Here is a 23,175-nt window from a genome sequence, read left to right on the forward strand (position 1 = left end):
ACTCCTGACTTCAGGTGATCCATCCATCTCAGCCTCCTAAAGTGCTGGGGTTACAGGCGTGAGCCACCACACCTGGCCCCCAGACCCATCTCATGGGGCTCAGCTGAGGTCAGGGCAGGAACAGCTACATAATTTGCAACATAAAAGGTGGGGCCACTTGTTCAAACCTTATTGAGAATCTTGAGATGACAGCAGCAGAGCATTAAACCAAGCACAGGGCCTGTCTAAGGGTGGGACTCTGGGCAACTGTGCAGGTCAAACACCCATGAGGCTGGCTCACGAGGCCCGCGTGAACAGTGGGGTGGGTTGTTGCTATGAAGGTGAGGTGCACAGAGGTGAGAGGTAAGGTCAATACGCCGCAAATCTGATCTATTTTGTTTTGAAATTCCTTACCTTATAAAGTTTATTTGGCTTCAGCTGCTGGTCACAGAGTCATTCCTGCACTCACAGCTTGGTGAGGGAGTGGAGGGAACCCAGCAGAACTGCATGAGGTCTCCGGGCATGGACTGTCTCCTTACTGTGGACCAGGCCTGGTGCCAGTGCTGAACACTGCAGTTTACTTCATCTTCACAGAAATGTTAGGATAGTATAGCATTTAAGAGGACAGGCTCTAGAGGCAGATACCTGGGTTCCAGTCTCACTGGCTGCGAATCTTTGGGCAGGTTACTTGAGCCTGGGCTGTGCCTCAATTCCCTCATCTGTAAAACAAAGTTATAAGAATTACCTGCATCATAGGGCAGTGTTAAGATTAAGTGAGTTCACTTATTTTAGGCACTTGACCCAGTGCCTGGCACATAGAAAAAGTTTAGTAAGTGTCTGCTGCCATCACGATGCTGCTGAGAATGAAGAAGTGACCACCCTATAGTTAAATGGCAGCTTCTCCATTTTAGAGGAGAAAACTGACACAGATCAGGGAATTGTCCAAGGTCATCCAGCAAGCAGAGAGGCTGCACTCTGTCCTCTGCCACAGAACCTCATAGGGAAGTTTTCTAGTTTGGCATGAATGCCTCAGGTTCCCTGAACCTACATTGCCGATTCAAAGTCCATCTATCTGTCGGGCACACACTTCACTTGCTGAGCCTCTCCTATGTGCCGGGCCCTCTTCTTGGAGCTGAAGGTGTGTGGAGAGTGGAAAGAGCTGGGAGGGAGGGGACAGAAGGGTGCCGTGGTGATCACTACCATGTGCCGGGTCCACGGAGAGGGGGCAGGAGCACAGGAGGAAGCGGCTTGGAGAAGGCTGTAGCCTGGGCTTTGGGGAAGAATAGAAGACCAGGACAGAGGGACTTATCAGCCCTGCCGTGTACCCTGCAGAAGCCCGTAATCTAAAGCAAACCCACTGCACCTCAGCTTCACAGGTAGGTGGTGTCAAGAGGCAGGTGACCAAGAAAAGACAGGGCTGTGAACCACACCCTCTTTTCTTTCCACAAGTGAAAGGAAGGCAGGTGCAAGGCCCACAGAGCCTTGGCCCTTGCCAAGAAGAGTTTGGGGGTGGGGAGGCTGGCCAACCCTCACCTTTGACCTCAGTTAGCACGCCCTTTCCTAGCCACACCTGCTGTCCTGCTCTTGTCTCTGCAGAGTCAGTGGCCTTTCCCCCTTCATGGGAGACAACGATAATGAAACCTTGGCCAACGTTACCTCAGCCACCTGGGATTTCGACGACGAGGCATTCGATGAGATCTCCGACGATGCCAAGGATTTCATCAGCAATCTGCTGAAGAAAGATATGAAGTAATGAGTTGGGATTTCAGTCTTTGCTTCCCCACTCCCTGCCCTGTGTTGGGAAGCAAAGGGGGGGGGATTCCTTTGCCTGTTGGGGCACCCTCCTTGCCACCCCGCCTTGAGTCGTTCCTAGCATTCCCTGAGGAAGGGAGGGTGGGCGTGATAAGAGACCTGAGTGCATGTGGGTCGGGGAGGCAACTTCCTAGGCCCTGCCCTCTGGAGCTAGACATGGAATTCACCTTCAGAAGCTCAGACACCTGACCTGAAAAGCGACACTTGACCACGTTGCAGAGCGAGGGGCAGCTGTTCTGTGTGAATAATGACTGCCCTTCTTATTTTCTGGGTACAGTTGTGGCCAGCCACAGCCCTCTTCAGGGGCTGCAGGGGAAGGACCCTCTCAACAAGCAAGAGCAGAGGACAGCGGCATCTTAGAACTTCTCTGTGGGTCCCAATCATATCCCCAGATTATTATTATTCTGGCTTAGTGTTTTTTTATATCTCAGTTATTTAATAACTGCATGCTTGAATACAGCCAGGTACCTTCTAACATCTGGCCAAAGGGAGGCTGTGATCCCAGACCACTGGGCTTAGCCCTCTCCCAGCTCTGCCTCTGTTAAGGTTCCCCACCTGTGCCTGCTGCAGCTGTGAACATAGGGAAGTGAACAGTGGGAGGCCAGTGTGCATGGGCTGTGGGGAAAGGTCAGGGACTCAGGCCCTCCAGGTTTCAATGCAAGATTAGAGCTTGGAGTTGTAGGGGAGACCAGAGTGGGAGGTTGACTGAAGGTGGGCAGTGGGTGTGCCTAGACAGAATCTCCTGGAAGGAACTGTCCTGGGCTCTCCATGTGTAGGGAAGGCTGCCCAGGGAAAGGGAGCAGTAGGACTCAGGTGAGAACAGCTGGCCTTTTGGGCAGCTCACCCACTCTGCAAATAGGTGAGTAGATGAGGCAGAGTCTGACTGTAGGGGTGCAGAGGAGCTTAGAGCTATACTTGGCAATCCCAGAGAGTAGTTGTAGCCTTGCCAAGAAGGGTGGTATTGACATGGGTGGCATGCTAGAGAGAAGGGGAGGGGCCTGACTCCAGGGCAGGCAGGAAGCTCTGCACTCCCAGGTGACTTTGCAGCCTTGCAAGGCTGCCGATGGCTCCCCTGAGGAAGAACGGCTGTTCAGGGCAGGAGGGTGCAGTTAGCTGCTGAAGGAGCAATATTGGAGTGTCTCAGATGGCTCTGTCAGGCTTTCCTGTGATGCACCCCACTCTCGGTCTTTTTAGCCATTCAGGGCCAAACTCCTCCAGAGGCCACATTCTATACTCCTTGACAATGAGGTCTTTTTAGCCTTTTGCTGTCACAGTCTGTATCAGAAATGGGCATGACCCAAGGAGAACTAAGATACTGTGGGAAGTCTAAATTACCTTCCAGTATGAGGGACCCCCACACCCAAGGTGCCTCAGGAGATGAAAACTTCCTCAGTAACTCTGGTACAACGATGGCTTTTGTCATCCAAGCTTTATTCACTGAAGATTTGGTAAACAAGGTATTGTGTGTATATATCTTATTTTCTCATCTGACCTTGAATTAAGTCAGTAACAGGCTGTACTGGATCCCTCTGTGCTCATAAAATGGATTAAACAAAGAACTGATCTTATTCAAACAGATCAAGACACTAAATTCCCATAAACTCTTATAGCCAGCCTCTCTTCAACCAGAAATCACCACCTATCAGCACTTTAAAAAAAAAAAAAAAAAAAAAAAAAAAGCTTTCTATTATAAAAGTAATGCATGCAAATTATAGAGGATTTGAAGAATATAATAAAATGTAAATCATCTATAATCCCTTTATCTAAAGATCACTACATTTTGCTATACTTCTTTCCAGTCATTTTTCTATATATGTTAGCATTTGGTTCTTTAGGCTTTCTTAGTCCTGTTACAGTTAAGGCAATGGCTCTAAAATGTTTCTAGATCTAAAGTGTTTCTAGAGCTTTCAGAAAGATGAAGTGAGTTTCAGTGCAGTTCTAAAGAAGTCATAATTCATAGGCTATATGCAGGACCTACTTCTTTGAGTTGTAACAGGAAAAACCTGATACTCAACCACACCATAAGACATAAAACATGAAAGTTCATTGATTGCTGGAGGTTTTATCCTAGGGTTTAACTCTCCCCTCCTCCAGACAGGGTGGCAGGAGGATTAGGCTCTGTGGGCCCCAGCCCTCATAGGACCAGCAGAATGACACCACCCTGAAATAGGTGCCAGCCAGTCCCAGAAACGTCTGCCCTGCAGCACTTACTCTTACTCTTCCTCGACCCCAAGAATCCCAGAAACATCTGCCCTGCAGCACTTACTCTTCCTTGACCCCAAGAGCAGGCCATGGAGCCCAGTTGCTTCCTTGGTGCTTAGGCTTTCATAACACTGACCCATGCTGGTTCTGGTTAGTATGACCCAGACCAAGTGAGGAGAAAAGTGAAGAGCACAGTGATCCTGATAACGGTGGACGGTCCGGGAGCAGGGGGCCCTGGCCTCTGCCCTCGTGCCCGGGAACAGCTGGCCTCCCATTTCTGATCTAACCAGTGGTCTCTGAGGTCTCCTCCTGCTCAAAAATCTCCTGATCTCTGCCTCTGTCAGAAACCGCCTGGACTGCACACAGTGCCTTCAGCATCCATGGCTAATGAAAGATACCAAGAACATGGAGGCCAAGAAACTCTCCAAGGACCGGATGAAGAAGTACATGGCAAGAAGGAAATGGCAGGTAATGAGAGGGTCACTTTGGACTGGGATATTACCCCTCATATTTGTGTTGCTGAAGCCACTTTCATTCCTAGCTTGCCCTGGCCTCACACCAAGAAAGTTTAAATTCGTTTCTGAAGCAGTCTGGGACCAGTTTAGGCAGCTGATTAAGGTACAGTGGTGTGCTTAGTCCTGAGTGCAGAGTCCCTTTCTCGAGGAGATGGGATGGATTCTTAGCTTAGCTGTCTCTCTGTTCCTGCTCACCTTTGTCCCAGAGGACCCTTAACCTTTACTCAGGTTAAGCCACTGACATTTCATGTCTTCATGGCTTGGGATGAGCAACATCACTTTGAGGTCCATTTGTCAACCCTGAAAATGGGATGGTAGCATGATGGTCTCACATCTCTTTATGATGAAGGAGGATGGCACATGAGAGAGACATGGTCCCACCATCTAGGAAGGTTGTATGTTAATGTGTCCTTAGCAAATGACGTAACCTTGCTGTGGATTTGTTTTCTCATGTGTAAAGTGAGGATAATAGTACCAACTTCACAGCTTTGTTGTGATAATTATGACAATTACACGAGATCATCGTCATGTGGCGTTTAGTAGTACAATGCCTGGTACATGGTAAGTGTCCAAAAATGATCCCAGTTGCTAATAGGTATTAAGGTAGGCCATCTGTCAGGGACCATTTAAAGCACTATCTATGCACTAAATCTTTTAACCCTAGGAGGCAGGTACTGTTATTATCCCCACTTTACAGACAAAATTGAGGCAGAGAAAAGGTTAGGAAAGCCATCCAGGGTTACACAGCTAATAAGCAGAAGGGTCAGGATTCAAACCCAGAGCTTGACTGCAAAACACATAGTCTTAACTCCAAGACTGCCTCTGATAAAAGGCATGGGTGGATAAAATTATTATCCAAAACCACAGGATGTTTATCACCATCATCATCTATTTTATCATTTTTATTACTACAATTAGAATTACAATTCTTTCTTTCTTTTTTTTTTTTTTTGAAATGGAATCTCACTCTATCGCCCAGGCTGGAGTGCAGTGGTGCGAATTCGGCTCACTGCAAGCTCCGCCTCCCGGGATCACGCCATTCTCCTTCCTCAGCCTCCTGAGTAGCTGGGATTACAGGCACCCGGCACCACGCCCAGCTAATTTTTTGTATTTTTAGTGGAGACAGGGTTTCACCATGTTAGCCAGAATGGTCTCAATCTCCTGACTTTGTGATCCGCCCACCTCGGCCTCCCAAAGTGCTGGGATTACAGGCGTGAGCCACTGCTCCTGGCCTAGAATTACAATTCTTAGGCTGCTGGAGAAGACATGGTTTCCTTCTTTCTTTCTTTCTTTCTTTTTTTTTTTGAGACAAAGTCTCACTCCGTCACCCAGGCTGGAGTGCAGTGGCACGATCTCAGCTCACTGCAAACTCTGCCTCCCAGGTTCAAGCAATTGAGAGGACATGGTTTCTATACTCAGCGACCATGTAGTACAATGGGGGAACTGAAGCAACTAGACATGAAAGGATGTAATGTGCACCAAGATACATAAACTATCCGGATAGCTCTCCATAGCCACGGGTGTGTGTGGATAGAACCGACCTGGTCACAACCAGAGTTGGATGTGATTATGAAGAAATGCTCCCAGGCTCAAGAGTTTGAATCAGGTGTGGAACCTGAGTCAGAACAGAGAAGAGGACTGCACATGTGGAGGAGAAGGCACAGAGGTGGGAGCTGGACCCATTCTGGCTGGGCTTGGCTTGACAGGAGCAGAGTCTTTTAGCTGGATACTCAAGGGACCCAGGGGCATTGAGACTGACTGGGTGGCAGAGAAAAGGGAAATTACTGTGTTGGAGGCAACTGGAACACTGGTCATTTGCCACACCAGGTGACTAAATCACAGTTGCCTCAAAAGTAGAGTGTCACTCAGAGGTTGAAAGAGGGAGCAAAGGCAAATGGGGGCCACAAGTGTGGAGTTTAAGTGACCACCATCCCCAGCACATCTCAGCTGTGCTCCTCCGCCGTGGAAGTCAGTTCCTGGCTACGCCCCTCATGGGAAGGTTTAGGTGGGTCTCCAGGCCTCCCTCAAGTGCAAGGTGAGTTGAAACATCTGTAGCTGCTTACCTTTTGGTGCCACTGGGATCTGAGTAGCAAATATTCTTTTATTAAAAAAGGGGAGAGGATCTACAAAATCAAAGGTCAGCTGTATTAATAATCCTGTGGCCAGAAGGTCTCAAAGAAATATTTCTGGAAAGGATAGGGAAGCTGATGTCAGGGCGGGGCAGTCCTCAGAGCAGTGAGTCTAAGTGGATATTACTTGGCTGAGGCTATAGGTTAAGGGGCAGCCTTATCACCTGGGAACATCTGCAGACGAACCAAAGCCAGGAGGACGCCTAAACCCAGGGGCTAGGAGCAGAGAAGAGATGAGGAAATAGGAAAGGAGGCAAAGGGAATTTTTCAGTTAAATCAGTCAGGGAATCACAGTGGTGCTGATTTTTTTTTTTAAAGAAACAGGGTCTCATGCTGTCACCCAGGCTGAAGGGCAGTGGTACAAGCATAGCTCACTGCAGTCTCGACCTCCTGGGCTCAAGCAATCTTCTCGTCTCGGCCTCCTGAGTAGCTGGGACTATAGGCATATGCCACCACACTGGCTAATTTTATTTTATTTTTTTAACTTTGGTAGAAACAGGGTCTCACTATGTTGCCTAGAGTAGTCTTGAACTCCTGGCCTCAAGCGATCCTCCTGCGTTGGCTTCCCGAAGTGCTGAGTGCGCAGCCTATGCTGATATTTTAATCAATTTCTTTTTCTTCTTGTTTACAGCATTATTAGCCATAGGGTTTTCTGGAAGGGCAGGGGAAGAAAAGGGTAGAATTCAGAGAAGGAAACTTAATTTTATATTTTAGTATAGATGGCGACATTTGGAAATGATTTTTCCACAAAAGTTGTCCACAAAATTCCCATTCAACAAGTAGCGTCCCTGAAGAGTAGCTTCCCTGTTAACAGCTCTAACCATTTCATGTTACGTTGCTCCCTTGGGAAAATGTTTTCTGCATTTTAACTGCAAGCACCAGGGCCTTAGCTCCCCTTGGAATATGGGGGTTCCCTCTTGCAGCAGCCAAGGTTCTGTGCGGTGGGGTGGAGTGGGAAGGAATGGGCTGCAAGCAGGGGCAGAGGGAGAGGGGAAGGGTAGGCTCAGATGGCCCGGAACTCTCTGTAGCTGTGCCAGAGAAGGCACCTTCTTGTTATTCTGGTGTGGTTTTCATAAAAAGCCCTAGGAGGAATGAAGTGTCATGGGAACAAATCCCTACAAACAAAGCTAGGCTGGGTATAGATGACTCGTATACGTATGGGTAATCGTATTACTCATCTTAGAATGAAGTTATTCTGAAAGAAGGTATATTTTAAATTTATATTAAAAGAATTTTACAAAGATACGTTGGAAAGGTGCAGCAATGGGGGCAGGTAGGTTGAGCAGATTAATAGCGTTTTTGCATGCACACTGGAAGCAAAAGACTAGACATCAGAGGCCCGTGGGTAGCCATCTTTATTTTCCGGGAACCATAAAGACCCCAGCAGTATGAACCAAGGGCATTAGGGGAGAAAACACTGGACTCAGCATAGCATGGAGTATTCTTGACCATCCCATTTGGATGATATGCCCTGCTCAGGGGAAACTGTAGTCTTGGGGCTAATGATATATATGGGGGACTTTGATGACTGACTGGTGTGCGGGTAACCAGCTTGCCATATATTTGCCAGGGAATGTCTTGGTATTGGCATCAAAAGACCCTAATCCCGGGAAACTCCACAAGCCTGCCTCGGCAAGCCAAGATGGCTGGCCCCACAAGCTCTCCAAGTGGCAGGGAACTTGTGCTGCATGAAGGAGGCTGGTGCAGATACTGCCCACCAGTGACACAGGAATTCAGCCTGGGCAATTGCCCTCAAATGAGAAAAAGACTTTCTCAAAATGAAGGCAGAAATTACAAAATTAAAACTTGGCTATCTTGATGTTCCAAAAATTTCCTAAGGTCCTTGGATAGTAAAGCAATAACCAGTTGTCAGCTCAAAGGCATAAAAGTGGAAGACTAGAACATACCCATATATTCATTTCTAGTTCTGACAAATAACTTCCTCAGCAATTTTTTTCACAAATCAATTTCCAGATATTTTTGATGTTTTAGAAATTATATGCTGGATATCTCCATCTTTTAGAAAAGTTCTCCAGATGTGAGACCTATTTATTTGTTTTACTAGTTCCTCTGAAATACTATAACTTTTGTTTCCTCGTTCTAATAGGTTCATATTAGTCACTTTGTTATGAAATAAAACCTGGAAGAGAAAAGGCATCATCTCTCCACACCACACAGGTGAAGACAGTCCTGATCAGTCTCAATCCTGATGTCTGGAAATGGGGAGCTCATGGGTTCAAGGCGGGTGTTCCTTGCTACAGATTTATGGATATAAACCAGCGTCTTTCTGTAGAGGTCTGGAACTGCAGGGAGATTAGAATCTTCTGCTCCCAGGCTCCTGAGGCCCAGAGAAGGGAACTGACTTGCACAAGGTCTCCCAGCAATTAGGGTTAGAGAACTAACCTATCCCTTGTTGAGAACAAACCCTCTGGGTTTAGAGGCTCCTAGCCCATGACAAACCAATCTGTGTTGGATAAAGGGAATGGAGAGCAGAGAAGGGCAGAGTGTGAGAATCAGGTTGATTAGGAAGCAGGCTGGTCTGACATTGACTACACAGGGAGGGCTGCCATGGCTTGTACCACCTCTTACCTGTTCCTGAAGGCATGATAACATCCCATGGGAAGAGCTGGATCTCTCTACACTCCGGCTACCACAACAAACAGGCTGAACCAGTAACATCTGCCAGAAGAGCAGGAAAGGTTGCCACGTGGCCTGAGCCTGCAGAGGCATTCTCTGCAGGGCCACACCGTGGTTCTGCTCACAGTTAAATTGTTCAATTTTCATCTCTCACCGTCTTCCCCTCCTCATCACCTCCACCTGCGGCTCCCTGGATTCTGTTCAGTGACCCAGCCTCACTGTGGCGGCAGAGGCCAGAAACATACCCACACCACACAGTGTGATGTGTGCGAGAAGGGATGGCTAGGGGACAGAGCGAGGTAGAATGTCTGTCCAAAGTGCATGAAAGCAATCTGCAGCAAGGACGGCAGGAGGCATGACAGTAAGGTCATCCTGCCCACCGCAGTAAGTCTCCTCTTTCACCATACACACACGCACACAATTTTCTGTATGTTTCCTTAGCACCCAGAAGTTATTTATTTTCAAAATGATCACTTTTTACTGAAGCTTACTGGCTTTCCAAGTAGTCCTAAATGGTGAGGTTTTACTGAAGTACTTAAGCATGTGAAGTGAATTCAGGAGGAAAATGACTTTGCAGGCAGAATTTGAGGTGCAATGAGTACAAGCCATTTGCCTATGAAGAGGCTGTTTCCTTCCTCTCTCAGGGGGGACAAGTAGCCAGTCTGTGGTGACATCTGTTGTCTGGATGCACAGCTTTTAGATGCCTAAAAAAGATGCTTTGGGTGCAGGGGTGGAAAGACTTGGTTGTGCTTTAGTTTTCTTAGTCATTCCTGTTAACCTTAGAAAAAAGGTGAAAAACTTATTGAAAGATAAAAAAACAATAAGACACAATTGTACATTATTAGGGATCTTATGCTTGGTAGAATTTTCACAATGTAAATAAATTACATCTCAAGTTCTGATCCTTTTCAGCAGAAATTCTTTCCTCTCCCAAGTCTAGTCACCGAAAAGCAAAGTGCCGTTGCCTTTTATTTCTTCGATGCTTCTTTTCGGTGCCTGAATGCACACCAGGGAAGAGCTCCCCTCCAGAGCTTCACTGCATCGTAGACTTGTGCTGGGGCCAGCCAGAGTGTTTCTCCAAATCACTTAAGTCTCTGAATTATAAACAGAGCTAAATGGGACCTTGGAGATCATCTTGTCCAGCCGCCTCCTTCTAGAGAAGGAAACTGAAGCTCACAGTGGTTAAGTGACTTGCCCAAGGTCAACAGGATGCTCTGTTATTATTATCATGATTATTTTTGCATCAGGACTTGTGGGATCCGTAGTAACTATTCTCTTGGCCAATTATAATCACATCACTGGCATTGTTTTACGAGAAACAGCCCCGCTAGGCCCAGTCAGCAATAAGTCTTTGGAGCTGTCTCAGCCTGCAGTTGCTTTATATAAACTATCCCTTTTATGGGAGTTGAAGCACTGTATGAAAAGGGTTTTTGTCTCATGTTGACCTTGTTTAGTCACATTAACGCACACATCAGTTCCAGGCCCCATTCCATTCTCTGAACATCTTCTGACACACTGACAGTGCTGAGCAGAGCAAGGTTGGGTTCGCTCCTCTGGCAGAACCTCGGCTCTCGGGAGGTCCTTGATCCGGGGAACAGCTGCTTCTCTGGGGCTGGGCTCTACTCCCCGCAGCCCCTCGCACTACCCAGCTGGAACCAGGGACAACGCCTGAGTCCAACCCCCGTGTCTATTTTCCAGAAAACGGGCAATGCTGTGAGAGCCATTGGAAGACTGTCCTCTATGGCAATGATCTCAGGGCTCAGTGGCAGGAAATCCTCAACAGGGTCACCAACCAGCCCGCTCAATGCAGAAAAACTAGAATCTGAAGGTAAGGAGGAGTTTCTCCAGCCAGCTAGTGAGAAAGAAAGGGTTGGGGAACAAAGGGGCATTTTGAGGTTTTGGTTGGTTTTGTTCTTTTTTTTTTTTTCCTAATTTTTTTTTTTAATATGCCCTGCAAAGATAAATTCAGAAGTAATTTTGAGTTGCCCTGACAGTTACTAAGTCTAATAATTATTCTTAATCATTTAACCTTAGGCTTAGCCATTTTCAGAGGGAAAGTTGTTATTTGTCTAATAGAACTAGATGACCTCAGTTATGCTTTTTCATATATTTTGTGTTAAAATTAACAAAGACTTTATTAAAATCTTCTTTTGTTCTTATGGCAAAAGTGATACTCTATATTAATGGGCAAAAATACATTAAAATTACATGCAGTTGTGTAAGATTTACAAAATATTCTATTTTCTACCATCTTTGTGGTTTTGTTATAAATAAAAATTAACTCTCATGGTCCACATTTGTTTGGCATTGTTCATGCTGCTGAATCATGTCATTTGAACTGGGCAGACTGGGATTGGCAGGGCCCCTCCTGGAGACTAATAGGGTCAGTTACTTGCTCACCGTGTTAGATGCTGTGCCGTCCATCTCCTCAGTGAAAGCCCCAGCCTTTTCCTGCTTCAGGTGCCTGCAGGGCCAGGCCCTTATCTCATTTGGCCAGAGACTCCCTCTGTCCCTCCCTGCCTGGTGCTTTTTGTATCCACTGGTGAGAAGCTGAGTTTAGATCCCTTTGGTGAGCAAAGGTAGGGTTATTGGTGAGGCCAGCAGCTGCCTGCTCTGGAGCTTCCTTGCAGCCAGGGACAGAGACTGCAGCACACAGGCCTGGTCCCTCCCGAGCCACTCCTGCCCCTCCTCAGATGACCTAGACATAGCCTGAAGGGAAGGGAGGAGATACAGTTGTCCCTCCAAGTTATAGTTTTTCCCTGAACCAATCCTACATCCTGGTCCACAGTCACACAGCATGAAGGCAGTGTGAGCATGGAGCAAGAGCCACTGGAAGCTGAAGATGCGGCTAGGACATGGCTCCTCCCTTCTAAAAAGCAGGTGGAACACCTGCTGCAGAAGGAGGGCAGAGGGATACCAAGACTAGGAAGGCCAGCGAGGTCCTGCCGTGCTCAGATACCCTCAGCTGAATCCTAAAGCAGCATGAAATGCAGCCAGAAATCCTTTTTAAAGATGATTTCCTCTTTCAACATGTCAGCATAAGGGAAAGGGGGAGTCTGATCATTTCCTCAGCTTGGGCACAGTTCTTTCTTCTGCCAAAAACTATTTGGCAGCAGGCCAACCTGTCCCCAGGAGAAAGCCGTGCTTATGATTCAGTTCTCAAAGCTGCCTTCTTTGCTAAATCATGGCGACTTTTTAAAAAGTTAGTTTCTTTAAGCTAGAGGCGAGGCGAGAACAAGGAATGAAGAAATGACCTGGTCTTCTTCTCTGTCTTATAGAAGATGTGTCCCAAGCTTTCCTTGAGGCTGTTGCTGAGGAAAAGCCTCATGTAAAACCCTATTTCTCTAAGACCATTCGTGATTTAGAAGTTGTGGAGGGAAGTGCTGCTAGATTTGACTGCAAGATTGAAGGTAAGTTGTAGCTGTGCTTCTCTTCACTGTCAATAGGGTGTGGCTGGATGGTAGGGTCCCTACCCTGCACCCTGGGCAGGATGTCAGTTCTGTGCAGCTTGGGACAATGAGGAACCGCCAAGCTTTGGGGGAAACTGGGTCAGCAGGAGCTGCTCATAAAGGGCGATGCCCTGCACTCCCCACCTCCTGAAGGTATGTCCTTCAGTCACTTCCCCAGGGGGCACATTTGAAATTTCACCTACTTACACCAGCCACTAGACCTAAGTTTAGAAATGGCCTTGCATGGACTTACCTGGCTTTGGAACATGCTTAGTGAAATGAGCTTTGCAAACTGCTGAAAAGCATGTGACTTGCCCATACGAGGCCCTCAAAGGAAGGCTGGCACAAAGACATAGGATGTGGAGTCGGCAGGCTCTGCTACTTGTCCACAGGCTGTGTGACCTTGGATGGTGGTCCAGCTCCCCTGGGTTAAGATCCCTCCACTGTAAGATGATAGCTAAGTCATAGAGTGGCTCTGGGGATTCTGTGAGGGGAATATGTGAGAAAGGGGAACCTTTTAGATCTTGTAAAGATGTTATGGAGTAAAGGGAAAAGTTGTGGGACTGGCAGGTACAGAGAGAGAGCATGCATTGTGACTTCAGACTGAGGCCAGTTGGGAGCCAGGCACCCAGGACAAAGCACTCAGCCAATGCCATCTTCCCCAGGCTGCTTATCTGCCTACTGGGAATAATGCAGCCATAGACCCATCAGGGGTCAGAGCTCAAGGGACCTTAAGGGGTCATGGCATAGCACCTGAGAAATAAGCAAAGTTGATGACACAAAGCGTTTCCATTTTCATATAGATTACAACCGTCTAGAAAGAGAAGGGACAAGATAAGACAGGCTCTTTGCTTCAAGTCTATGACTTTCACCTGCCAAGCAGGGTGGCAGGTTATCGCCCATTTTGGTCTGACCAAATAGAGCACAGCAGTTTATTAGGCAACTTTCCCAAGGCCGCATAGCACTGTACAGCAGTCAGAACAAACTGTGCCTCCCACTTTCTTTGATTCTCCAGCAATGTGAGTAGACAATGCCTTTTGAGTAAAATAACCCAAAGTTAGGAATGGAAAAAATAGTTTTTCTTCTGCATCTTTATATTATCAAAGTGCTTTATCAATGCTTCACCTACCATAGTCATTTTCCTTTCTCCATTCAATTAAAAGAAAGTGGATGTGCTGCCTTTGATAATGTGAAAATTCTCAGACTGGGGATTCTGTTGAAGACTCTGGAGCCACTGCTTGCAGTTCTCACCATTACCATTGCATTGGGTCTTCTGAAGTTTTTTTTTCTTTTTTGAATGTTTTAAAGTAACACAATGATTATCATTTTGTACTTAATTTTCTCTTTGGGATTGTTTCGTACTTAATTTTCTCTTTGGAATTGTTTCGTTGATATTTATGCAACTTTTGGCTGGAGCTCTGATGAGAAATTAAAGCATATGGATGTTGTTGTGATAAAAACAAAATTGAAACTTATGCACTGAGAGTCCAGGGCGTGGGAGTGCAGGGTACTTTATGATCAGCTCTTCCTGACCCAATTTTCCTCATGGTCTGGGTGTTCCTAATTACTTCAAAAAAACAATTTCCAAAATTGTTTTGAGAAAACATTGAAAAGAATATTAGAATTCTTGATTTCTTATGTATAATTTTTCTTCTGGTTAGGGCTCGTATTAGCCTGTTTGCATTGCTATAAAGGAATACCTGAGGCTAGAAAATGTATAAAGAAAAGAAGCTTATTTGGCTTGGTGCCAGCATCTGCATCCAGTGAGGCCTCAGGATGCTTTCAATCATAGCAGAAGCAGGCATGTCACATGGCAAGAGAGACAGCGAGAGAGAAGGACATGCCACGTTTTAACGACCAGATCCACATGAACTGACAGAGCAAGAACTCACTCATTACCTTGGGGAGGGCACCAAGACATTCATGAGGGATCTGCCTCCATGACCCAAACACCTCCCACCAGGCCCCACCTCCGACACTGGGGATCACATTTCAACATGAGATTCAGGGGGCACAAACATCCAAACCGTATCAGGGCTACAGGTTTTTTCCTATAAAAATACATCTCCAACATTTAAGAGAAAGTCAGGTGGAATATATTGTATATTTTTAAAGGTATGTATATGTATGACTTTAAAAGCGGGGTACATGTATATGCCATGTACATGCGACCAAAATGCACAATGTTGGTAATGCTTCTGTGCATATATATGCACACATACACTTTAAACATATATAATATGTATGTATTTTATATGCATGTGTATTTTATTTTTTAATTGCTGAACTTTGCAGAAATATGACTAATGCATAAAGGCTCATTGGTGAGGTCCATTTCCAATTGTCCATAGGCAAATTACCTGCTTTGGATCAGACTAAGACAAATATTGCTTTCTTCTTCTTAGAAATATTATCAGCTCTTTTCAATTATGTTTTATATAGCTGTTATTAGCTTTATTGAGTTATTATTTATATACCATAAAATTCACCTATTTTAAATGCACAATTCAATTATTTTTAATGAATTTATAGTCATGCAACCACCACCACAATCCAATTTTAGAACATTTTCATCACTCCAAAAAGATCCCTTGTTCCCATTTTGTTTTTACTCTTATTTTTCATTTAAATTATTTAACTATTATACAAAATTGAAAATTTAGGCTGGGCATAGTGACTCATGCGTGTAATCTCAACAGGCAGATCACTTGAGTCCAGGAGATCAAGGCCGGCCTGGGCAACATGGTGAAACCCCATCTCTATAAAAAATATGAAAATTAGCTGGGTGTGGTGGTGTGTACCTGCAGTCTGAGCTATGCAGTAGGCTGAGGTGAGAGGATCACTTGAGCCTGGATAGTGGAGGTTGCAGTGACCCGAGATCATGCTGCTGAACTCCTGCCTAGGCAACAGAGTGAGACTCTGTCAAAAAAAATAGATAGAAAATTGTATTTTCAGCCAAGCACGGTGGCTCACACCTGTAATCCCAGCAATTTGGAAGACCGAGGCGGGTGGATTACTTGAGGTCAGGAGATACAGACCAGACTGGTCAACATGCTGAAACCCTGTCTCTACTAAAAATACAAAAATTAGCTGGGTGCGGTTGCACGCACCTGTAATCCCAGCTACTCAGAAGGCTGAGGCACGAGAATCACTTGAACCAATCAGGTGGAGGTTACAGTGAGCCAAGATCATGCTACTGCACTCCAGCCTGGGCAACAGAGTGAGACTCTGACTCAAAAAAAAGAAAAAGAAAATTGTATTATCAATCTAAGAAGGTATTTAGATCTAGGTGTAGAGTTGGAGTTGGAGCAGTATTTCAGGTAGTACTCTTTTTTATTTTTATTTTTTTGCCATGTTGGCCAAGCTGGTCTTGAATTCCTGCCCACCTCGACCTCCCAAAGTGCTGGGATTACAGGTGTGAGCCACCATGCCTAGCCTCAGGTAGTACTCTGTTTAAAGGTGGGTGGGTGTGGTGGCTCACGCCTATAATCCCAGCACTTTGGGAGGCCAAGGTCAGAGGATCACTTGAGCCCAGGAGTTTGAGACCAGCCTGGGAAACATAGGAGACCCTGTCTCTACAAAAAAAACTTTTTAAAAAATTAGCCGGGCATGGTGGTGTGTACCTGTAGCTCCAGCTACTTGGGAGGCTGAGGGAGGAAGATTGCTTGAGCCCAGGAAGTTGCAGTGAGCCATGTTCATGCCACTGCACTCCAGCCTGGGTGATAGAATGAGACCCTGCCTCCTACCCCTCAAAAAGTGAAAGGTGGGATGTTTAACTGAGTATGGTCTCTCATGTCTATAGTTCCACTACTCAGGAGGCTGAGAAGGGAGGATTGTTTGAGCCCAGGAATTTGAGCAACAATAAGCTATGATCATGCCACTACATTCCGGCCTAGGCAACAGAGTGAGACTCATCACTTTAAAAAAAAAAAAAAAAAAAAACCATTAAGTTTTTTAATAGGTGGGACGTGGTGCTAGTCCAACATGTGTGGGAAATGGAACAAATTTAACATATTCTATTTGGGGTTTCAGATATTGGTATTTACAAGACATGTCCATTTTCTAATGTAGATATCAAAACAGTTGATAAAGGCCAACATGAAAATTTTTTCCTTAACCACCTTTATCAATAGTGATAGCTTATGAGTTGCTTGCATGAGTTGATAAATTTTGAATAACAGTTCCTGCAACTTGTGCTCTCTCCCTGTGATGCAGGATACCCGGACCCCGAGGTTGTCTGGTTCAAAGATGACCAGTCAATCAGGGAGTCCCGCCACTTCCAGATAGACTACGATGAGGACGGGAACTGCTCTTTAATTATTAGTGATGTTTGTGGGGATGATGATGCCAAGTACACCTGCAAAGCTGTCAACAGTCTTGGAGAAGCCACCTGCACAGCAGAGCTCATTGTGGAAACGATGGAGGAAGGTGAAGGGGAAGGGGAAGAGGAAGAAGAGTGAAACAAAGCCAGAGAAAAGCAGTTTCTAAGTCATATTAAAAGGACTATTTCTCTAAAACTCAAAAAAAAAAAAAAAAAAAAAGATAGTAAAAGCACCTAGTGTGATAGATTATCTAGTTAGGTCATTTGTGGGTGGATTCTTCAGCAACAGCAGTTGATACCTAGCAGCGTTATTGATGGGCATTAATCTACATTAGCTGGCACCTTAAGATACTAGTGCCACTAGATTTCATTTAGGGAAAACACCAGTAACTTGGCTGACCAATTGATTTTAGAGAGAAAGTAACCAAACCAAATATTTACCTGGGCAAAGTCATAAATTATCCACTTGACTGTGCTCATGAAAAATAAGGCCAAAACAAGGGTTCTGGCCCACAGCTCAGCCCAGAGGGTCCCTGGAGATGGGAGGCCTCTCTCTCCCCACCCCCTGACTCCGGATAACTGGGTTTTCTCCCAGTACTCCAGCAATTCATTTCTGAAAGCAGTTGAGCCACTCTATTCCAAAGTACACTGCAGATGTTCAAACTCTCCATTTCTCTTTCCCCTTCCACCTGCCAGTTTTTCTGGATCTCAACTTGTCATGAGTTTAAGCATTAAGGACATTATGCTTCTTAGATTCTGAAGACAGGTCCCTGCTCATGGATGACTCTGGCTTCCTTAGGAAAATATTTTTCTTCCAAAATCAGTAGGAAATCTAAACGTATCCCCTCTTTGCAGATGTCTAGCAGCTTCAGCCATTTGGTTAAGAACCCATGGGAAAAAAAATCCTTGCTTATGTGGTTTCCTTTGTAAACCAGGATTCTTATTTGTGTTGTTATCAGCTCTGAATGTGTGGTAAAGATTTTTGTGTTTGAATACAGGAGAAACCAGTTTGCTGAAAAGTTAGTCTTATCTATTGGCCACGATGAAACAGATTTCAACTGATAAAGAGCTGGAGAACTCCATGTACTTTGGAATCTCCTCCAAGATAGCCAGAGTTTAATACATCTTCATTCTCAACACTCTCCAAAGAACTTGACCTACCTTATGGGCTCCATATTTTTCTTCTTAAATGTGCATCAATCATGCCTTGCCCCTAACCTTTAAATATATTCTTAGACCTGGTAAATGCACTCAGACTTGCATCTTTAGGAATTTTTAACTTTCTTTCACTACATTGGCACTTAAATTTTTTCTTTATAAAATGTTTTGAAGGTCATAAACAAAGACCAAAATTGATAGACCTAACACATTTCTTCTGTGTGTGTGTAACATTCCAAATCCTTTTTTTTTCTTTTCCACTGTTTGTAAGGTGCAACAATTTAATATTTTAAGGGACTTTTTAAGAGTTCCTTAAGAACCAATTTAAAATTACTTCAGTGCAGTCCTACACAGTATCAACATTAGAATTTTGATATTAGTCTTATGTTATCTTCCATTCTATTTTTATCTGCTTTTTGCTGCTAGTTTCAAACTGCCAGTATTTTTCCTTTTGCTTTTAAAATAGTTACAATATTTTTCATAATAGCCACAGTATTGCCACAGTTTATTATAATAAAGGGTTTTTATTTGATTTAGAGCATTCAGAGCTTTTTTCCATCACTTTTGTGTTCAGAATATAACTTTTGTGTGCGTGTATGTTGTGTGTGTGCATGTGTGGCGTATATGTGTGTTACAGGTTAATGCCTTCTTGGAATTGTGTTAATGTTCTCTTGGTTTATTATGCCATCAGAATGGTAAATGAGAACACTACAACTGTAGTCAGCTCACAATTTTTAAATAAAGGATACCACAGTGCATGCTGTTTGTTCAATCTTTGCAGACTTCTCTTTCTTTCCATGCTACCAGTTGTAAAGAACACAGATACCTCTTGGCAACAAAAAACAGACACTGGTGCGTATATGTGAAGAACTGGCTTACATGGTTGTGTTTTACTATGGAACAGAATGATTTAGGAAGTTCTTGTTTATATAGGTAGCCTAATTTACACATTTAGTTCAAAATTTCTCTTGAGCATCAGCTTAGTACTGTATCATTCTAGAAGGACATCTTATAGAGCAGGTGTCCCCAACCCCCGGGTACATGGCTTGTTAGGAACCAGGTCACACATAAGGAGGTTAGCAGTGGGCAAGTGAGCAAAGCTTCATCTATATTTACAGCCGATTCCCATTGCTCGCATTACCGCCTGAGCTCTGCCTCCTGTCAGATGAGTGGCAGCATTAGGTTCTCACAGGAACGAACTCTATTGTGAACTGCTCATGTGAGGGATCTAGGTTTCACGCTCCTTATGAGAATCTAAGGCCTGATGATCTGTCACTGTCTCCCATCACCCCTAGATGGGACAGTCTAGTTGCAGGAAAACAAACTCAGGGCTTCCACTGATTCTATATATGATGAGTTGTATAATTATTTTATTATTATTACAATGTAATAATAATAGAAACAAAGTGTACAATAAGTATAATGTGCTTGAATCATCCCAAAACCACCCCCTCTCCTGATCCATGAAAAAAACTGTCTTCCATGAAAGTGGTCCCTGGTGCCAAAAATGTTAGGGACCACTGTTATAGAGTATCACGTTCTCAAAACGCTAAAATCTACATGACATTTTCAACATGTGACATCATCATCATCATCATCATCACTAATACTATTTACCAGGGCATGGTTTGAATTGGTGACTTTGGTGCAATTCATTATTGGCAGCCAAATGCTTCATCCATATCTTCATATTGAAGAATTTGTTATCAAGAAACTACTGGTTCTGCTTTACAGGAAGTCTGTTATCAGATATCAGATGGCGAGTCCCCCATGTCTTCAGATGTTCAAGCAATATTGTGGATGGTCTAGAAAGAGTTTAAGACATGCTGTTAAATGTAGGGCTAGATAATTCTCTGATTCTTTGATGTAGTCTGGAAAGAAACAATCCGTTGTCCAGTTAATAAATGTTTAGTGTTTTCATATTTAAGACAATCACAATCCACAAATGTCCCTAGTAATTTATTGTTTTTAAAGAAAATGACTCTTTTTATTCCTTGCTAGTGAAAAATGTACAATTTATATGCTGCACCAAGAAAAATAACAGATATACTTTCTTCCATTCATTTTCATCCCAAACATATAAAAAAAAATCCATTGATTGTTCCTTGCATTGCATATCTTCTTATTAAAAGATATTTCCTACATGCAACTAGTAAGACATGCTGACTGTTGTCAGCTCTAAATTTATGTAAAGGTTTTTTATTTTTGTTAAAATGTTTGAAATTTGCTTTTTGCTCCACACCTCACCTGTTTTTGATAAATCCGTGCTAATGAGTACATAGGAGATAATAAATGAGTTCCGAGAAACCCAATTCTCCATTTTTCAACAAAACACAAGTAGCACTACTCTCTTTATCCCTTGGGACTCCTTCTCTGTATTTTGAAAGTGGGGGATAATGTCAGTGGCAGTTGTTGCTAAGGATCTCTGCACAGAGTTAGGGCTTCACTGTCGGCTTCCTGGTTAGATGGGGCCATGTGACTAGTCCTAGTCAGTGAGCTGTGACCAGAAGTTATGTATGTACCCTCCGGACCAGAGCATTTATGTGCTGGTACAAGCCTCTCCATAATGACTGGCAATGCGTGAGATGGTGGCTGCTGCAGCCATCTGGGTCTCTAGCCAACCCAAAATGGGGACATAACACCAGCAAGAAATAAATATTTGTTCTTTTAAATCACCAAGATTTTAGGGTTCTCTGTGGCTGCAACAAAACCTAGACTATCCTGATACAGGCTTACCACCGTGTTCTGGATGTGTGGTGACCAGGATGGTAGCTACTACTCACAGGTGGCTATTTAAATTTAAGTTACTTAAATAAAATAAAAAATTCAGTTCCTCAGTTGTATGAGTCACATTTCAAATGCTCTATAGTCACATGTATGTCAGTTTTCAAATTATGTGAAATTAAAACTGAAAAGCTTGTGTGCAAGTCTAGAGAGTGTGGTCTATAGTTTCATCAATTGTATTGGATAATATAGTCTCAATACTCAAGTATTGTTCTTAATTCTTTATTTATATTCAAATATAGTTTTCACTTTTTAAGACATTTTAAAGGCTGGGTGCGGTGGTGCACACCTGTGGTCCCAGCACTTTGGGAGGCCAAGGCAGGAGAATCACTTGAGGCCAGAAGTTCAAGACCAGCCTGCGCAACATAGCAAGACCCCATCTCTATTTCTTAAAAATAATAATAATAATAATAATTTAAAAATAAAAGACATTTTAAAAGTACCAGTTCTATGACCTCAAAATCTAAATAGTCCTGCAATTCACAAGCAACTCTCAGATTATTTCTGATATGAGACAACCAACAAGGCCAACATTCTCCAACGTCTTTGGAATTGCTGCTTGAGATGGGGGATCACACATGGGGGATCAACAGGCCATGTACCCGGGGGTTGGGGACACCAGTGAGATGGATGCAGAAAGGGAGAGAGACAAGGCTGCTGAGGCAGAATTTCCTCAACCATGGGTCAAAAGGGAGAGGAGCCATCCTGAGGCTATAATGCTTCCAAACTCAGCTGCCTTTTATCAGAACTCCCTTCCCACTGGAATTCAAAACACTCAGGAGATCTATAGTGCTTGGGGACAACATTGAATTTCTAACTGCTGCTTGCCGGAGATTTTAGCCCACAGGACTTATCCATGTTCCAAATGCTTATACTCTGCAGGAAGCACTCATGTCAGAGACTTCAGTCCCCCGAGTCTCTGTTTGAGGCCTGTGGTAAATTTTCACAAGATATTTTGTGACTCTCTTAGACTAGAGTTCTTTTGGCTGGAGATAACTAAGGGAGAAGGAGGTTACAAATTAACCTAAGTCAATGTGGTCATTCATGTTTGTTATTAATAACATCTTTAAGGCAGGTATCAGTAGCCTCCAACAGTTAAGATATAGATTGAACTATGGGGCTTCTCCACAACCACGCTTCAGGTGGTATGTTTCAGAGATAGTCTTAGGCCAAATGTGTCAAACACTTATTAGCCAGCAGTCATACAACCAATTCTGCAAGCTCCATGAAGTCCCAGATCTGTCTCTCCGGAAAGCACCTTACATGTTGTCACTGAAGGCAAATGCTGCAGAGTACTTGGGTAGGAGGCAGCTAACCTGGTTAATCAGTGGAGTCAGTTCCTCTTGGTGTTATCCTAGGAACCAACTTGTCCGACTTACCCACCATTTTCATTCCCTCTGTAAAATAAGTTACTAACTCTCACCTCTACCTCTTACTACAGCTGTGTAGGTTGTGCCTCAGTTTCCACAGCTATAACATTAGAGTAACTGTACTTCCACATTCACGGGTTGATAGAAAGATTAAACGAGCTTTATGTGCCTGACCTTATGGTAGGCCCTCATTCTGGCACTCAGAGATGCTAAGATGTATCAGAAACAATCTGTAGTCTGAAAGAACTGATTACATTTCTGCAGGAAAAAAATATATATATATATGTGAAAAAGTTATATTCAGTCAGCCCTCTGTATCCATGGGTTCCAAATCCATGGATTCAATCAATTGGAGATGGAAAATATTTGGTGGGGGGCTAGGTACAGTGGCTCATGCCTGTAATGCTAGCACTTTGGGAGGCCGAGGCAGGCAAATCACCTGAGGTTAGGAGTTCAAGACCAGTCTGGCCAATATGGTGAAACCCTGTCTCTACGAAAACACAAAAATTAGCTGGGTATGATGGCAGGTGCCTGTAATCCCAGCTACTTAGGAGGCTGAGACAGGAGAATTGCTTGAAGCCGGGAGATTGTGGTTGCAGTGAGCCAAGATCACACCACTGCATTCCAGCCTGGGTGGCTGAGTGAGACTCTGTCTCAAAAAAAAAAAAAAAAAAAAAAAAAATATATATATATATATATATATATATAAAATACATATATATTATATATAAACTATATATAAAATATATATGTATATATACATATTTTGGGGGTGGGGAGTTCCACAAAATTCCAAAAAGCAAATCTTGAATTTGCTGC

At 44.0% G+C, this 23,175-nt stretch overlaps 1 protein-coding gene across 14 annotated transcripts in view; it reads left to right on the forward strand.

Moving 5' to 3' along the window:
* MYLK (myosin light chain kinase) overlaps positions 1-18,974 on the forward strand; it is a 274,054-nt gene extending 255,080 nt beyond the window's left edge. For 9 of the 14 annotated variants that reach the window (XM_015446344.3, XM_074033282.1, XM_065539126.1 and 6 more), the window contains 5 exons: positions 1,576-1,728; positions 4,338-4,461; positions 10,973-11,102; positions 12,553-12,684; positions 16,939-18,974. In XM_015446344.3, coding sequence (XP_015301830.2) covers positions 1,576-1,728; positions 4,338-4,461; positions 10,973-11,102; positions 12,553-12,684; positions 16,939-17,183 — 784 coding nt within the window. In that variant the 3' untranslated portion in view covers positions 17,184-18,974. Of the gene's footprint in view, positions 1-1,575; positions 1,729-4,337; positions 4,462-10,760; positions 10,813-10,972; positions 11,103-12,552; positions 12,685-16,938 lie in introns of those variants that run through there. The other 5 variants (XM_065539127.1, XM_074033283.1, XM_074033285.1 and 2 more) reach the window with 3 other exon arrangements.
* The last annotated feature ends 4,201 nt before the right edge of the window (positions 18,975-23,175 follow it).

This window comes from Macaca fascicularis, chromosome 2, assembly GCF_037993035.2.
Source record: "Macaca fascicularis isolate 582-1 chromosome 2, T2T-MFA8v1.1".
Taxonomy (NCBI): domain Eukaryota; kingdom Metazoa; phylum Chordata; class Mammalia; order Primates; family Cercopithecidae; genus Macaca; species Macaca fascicularis.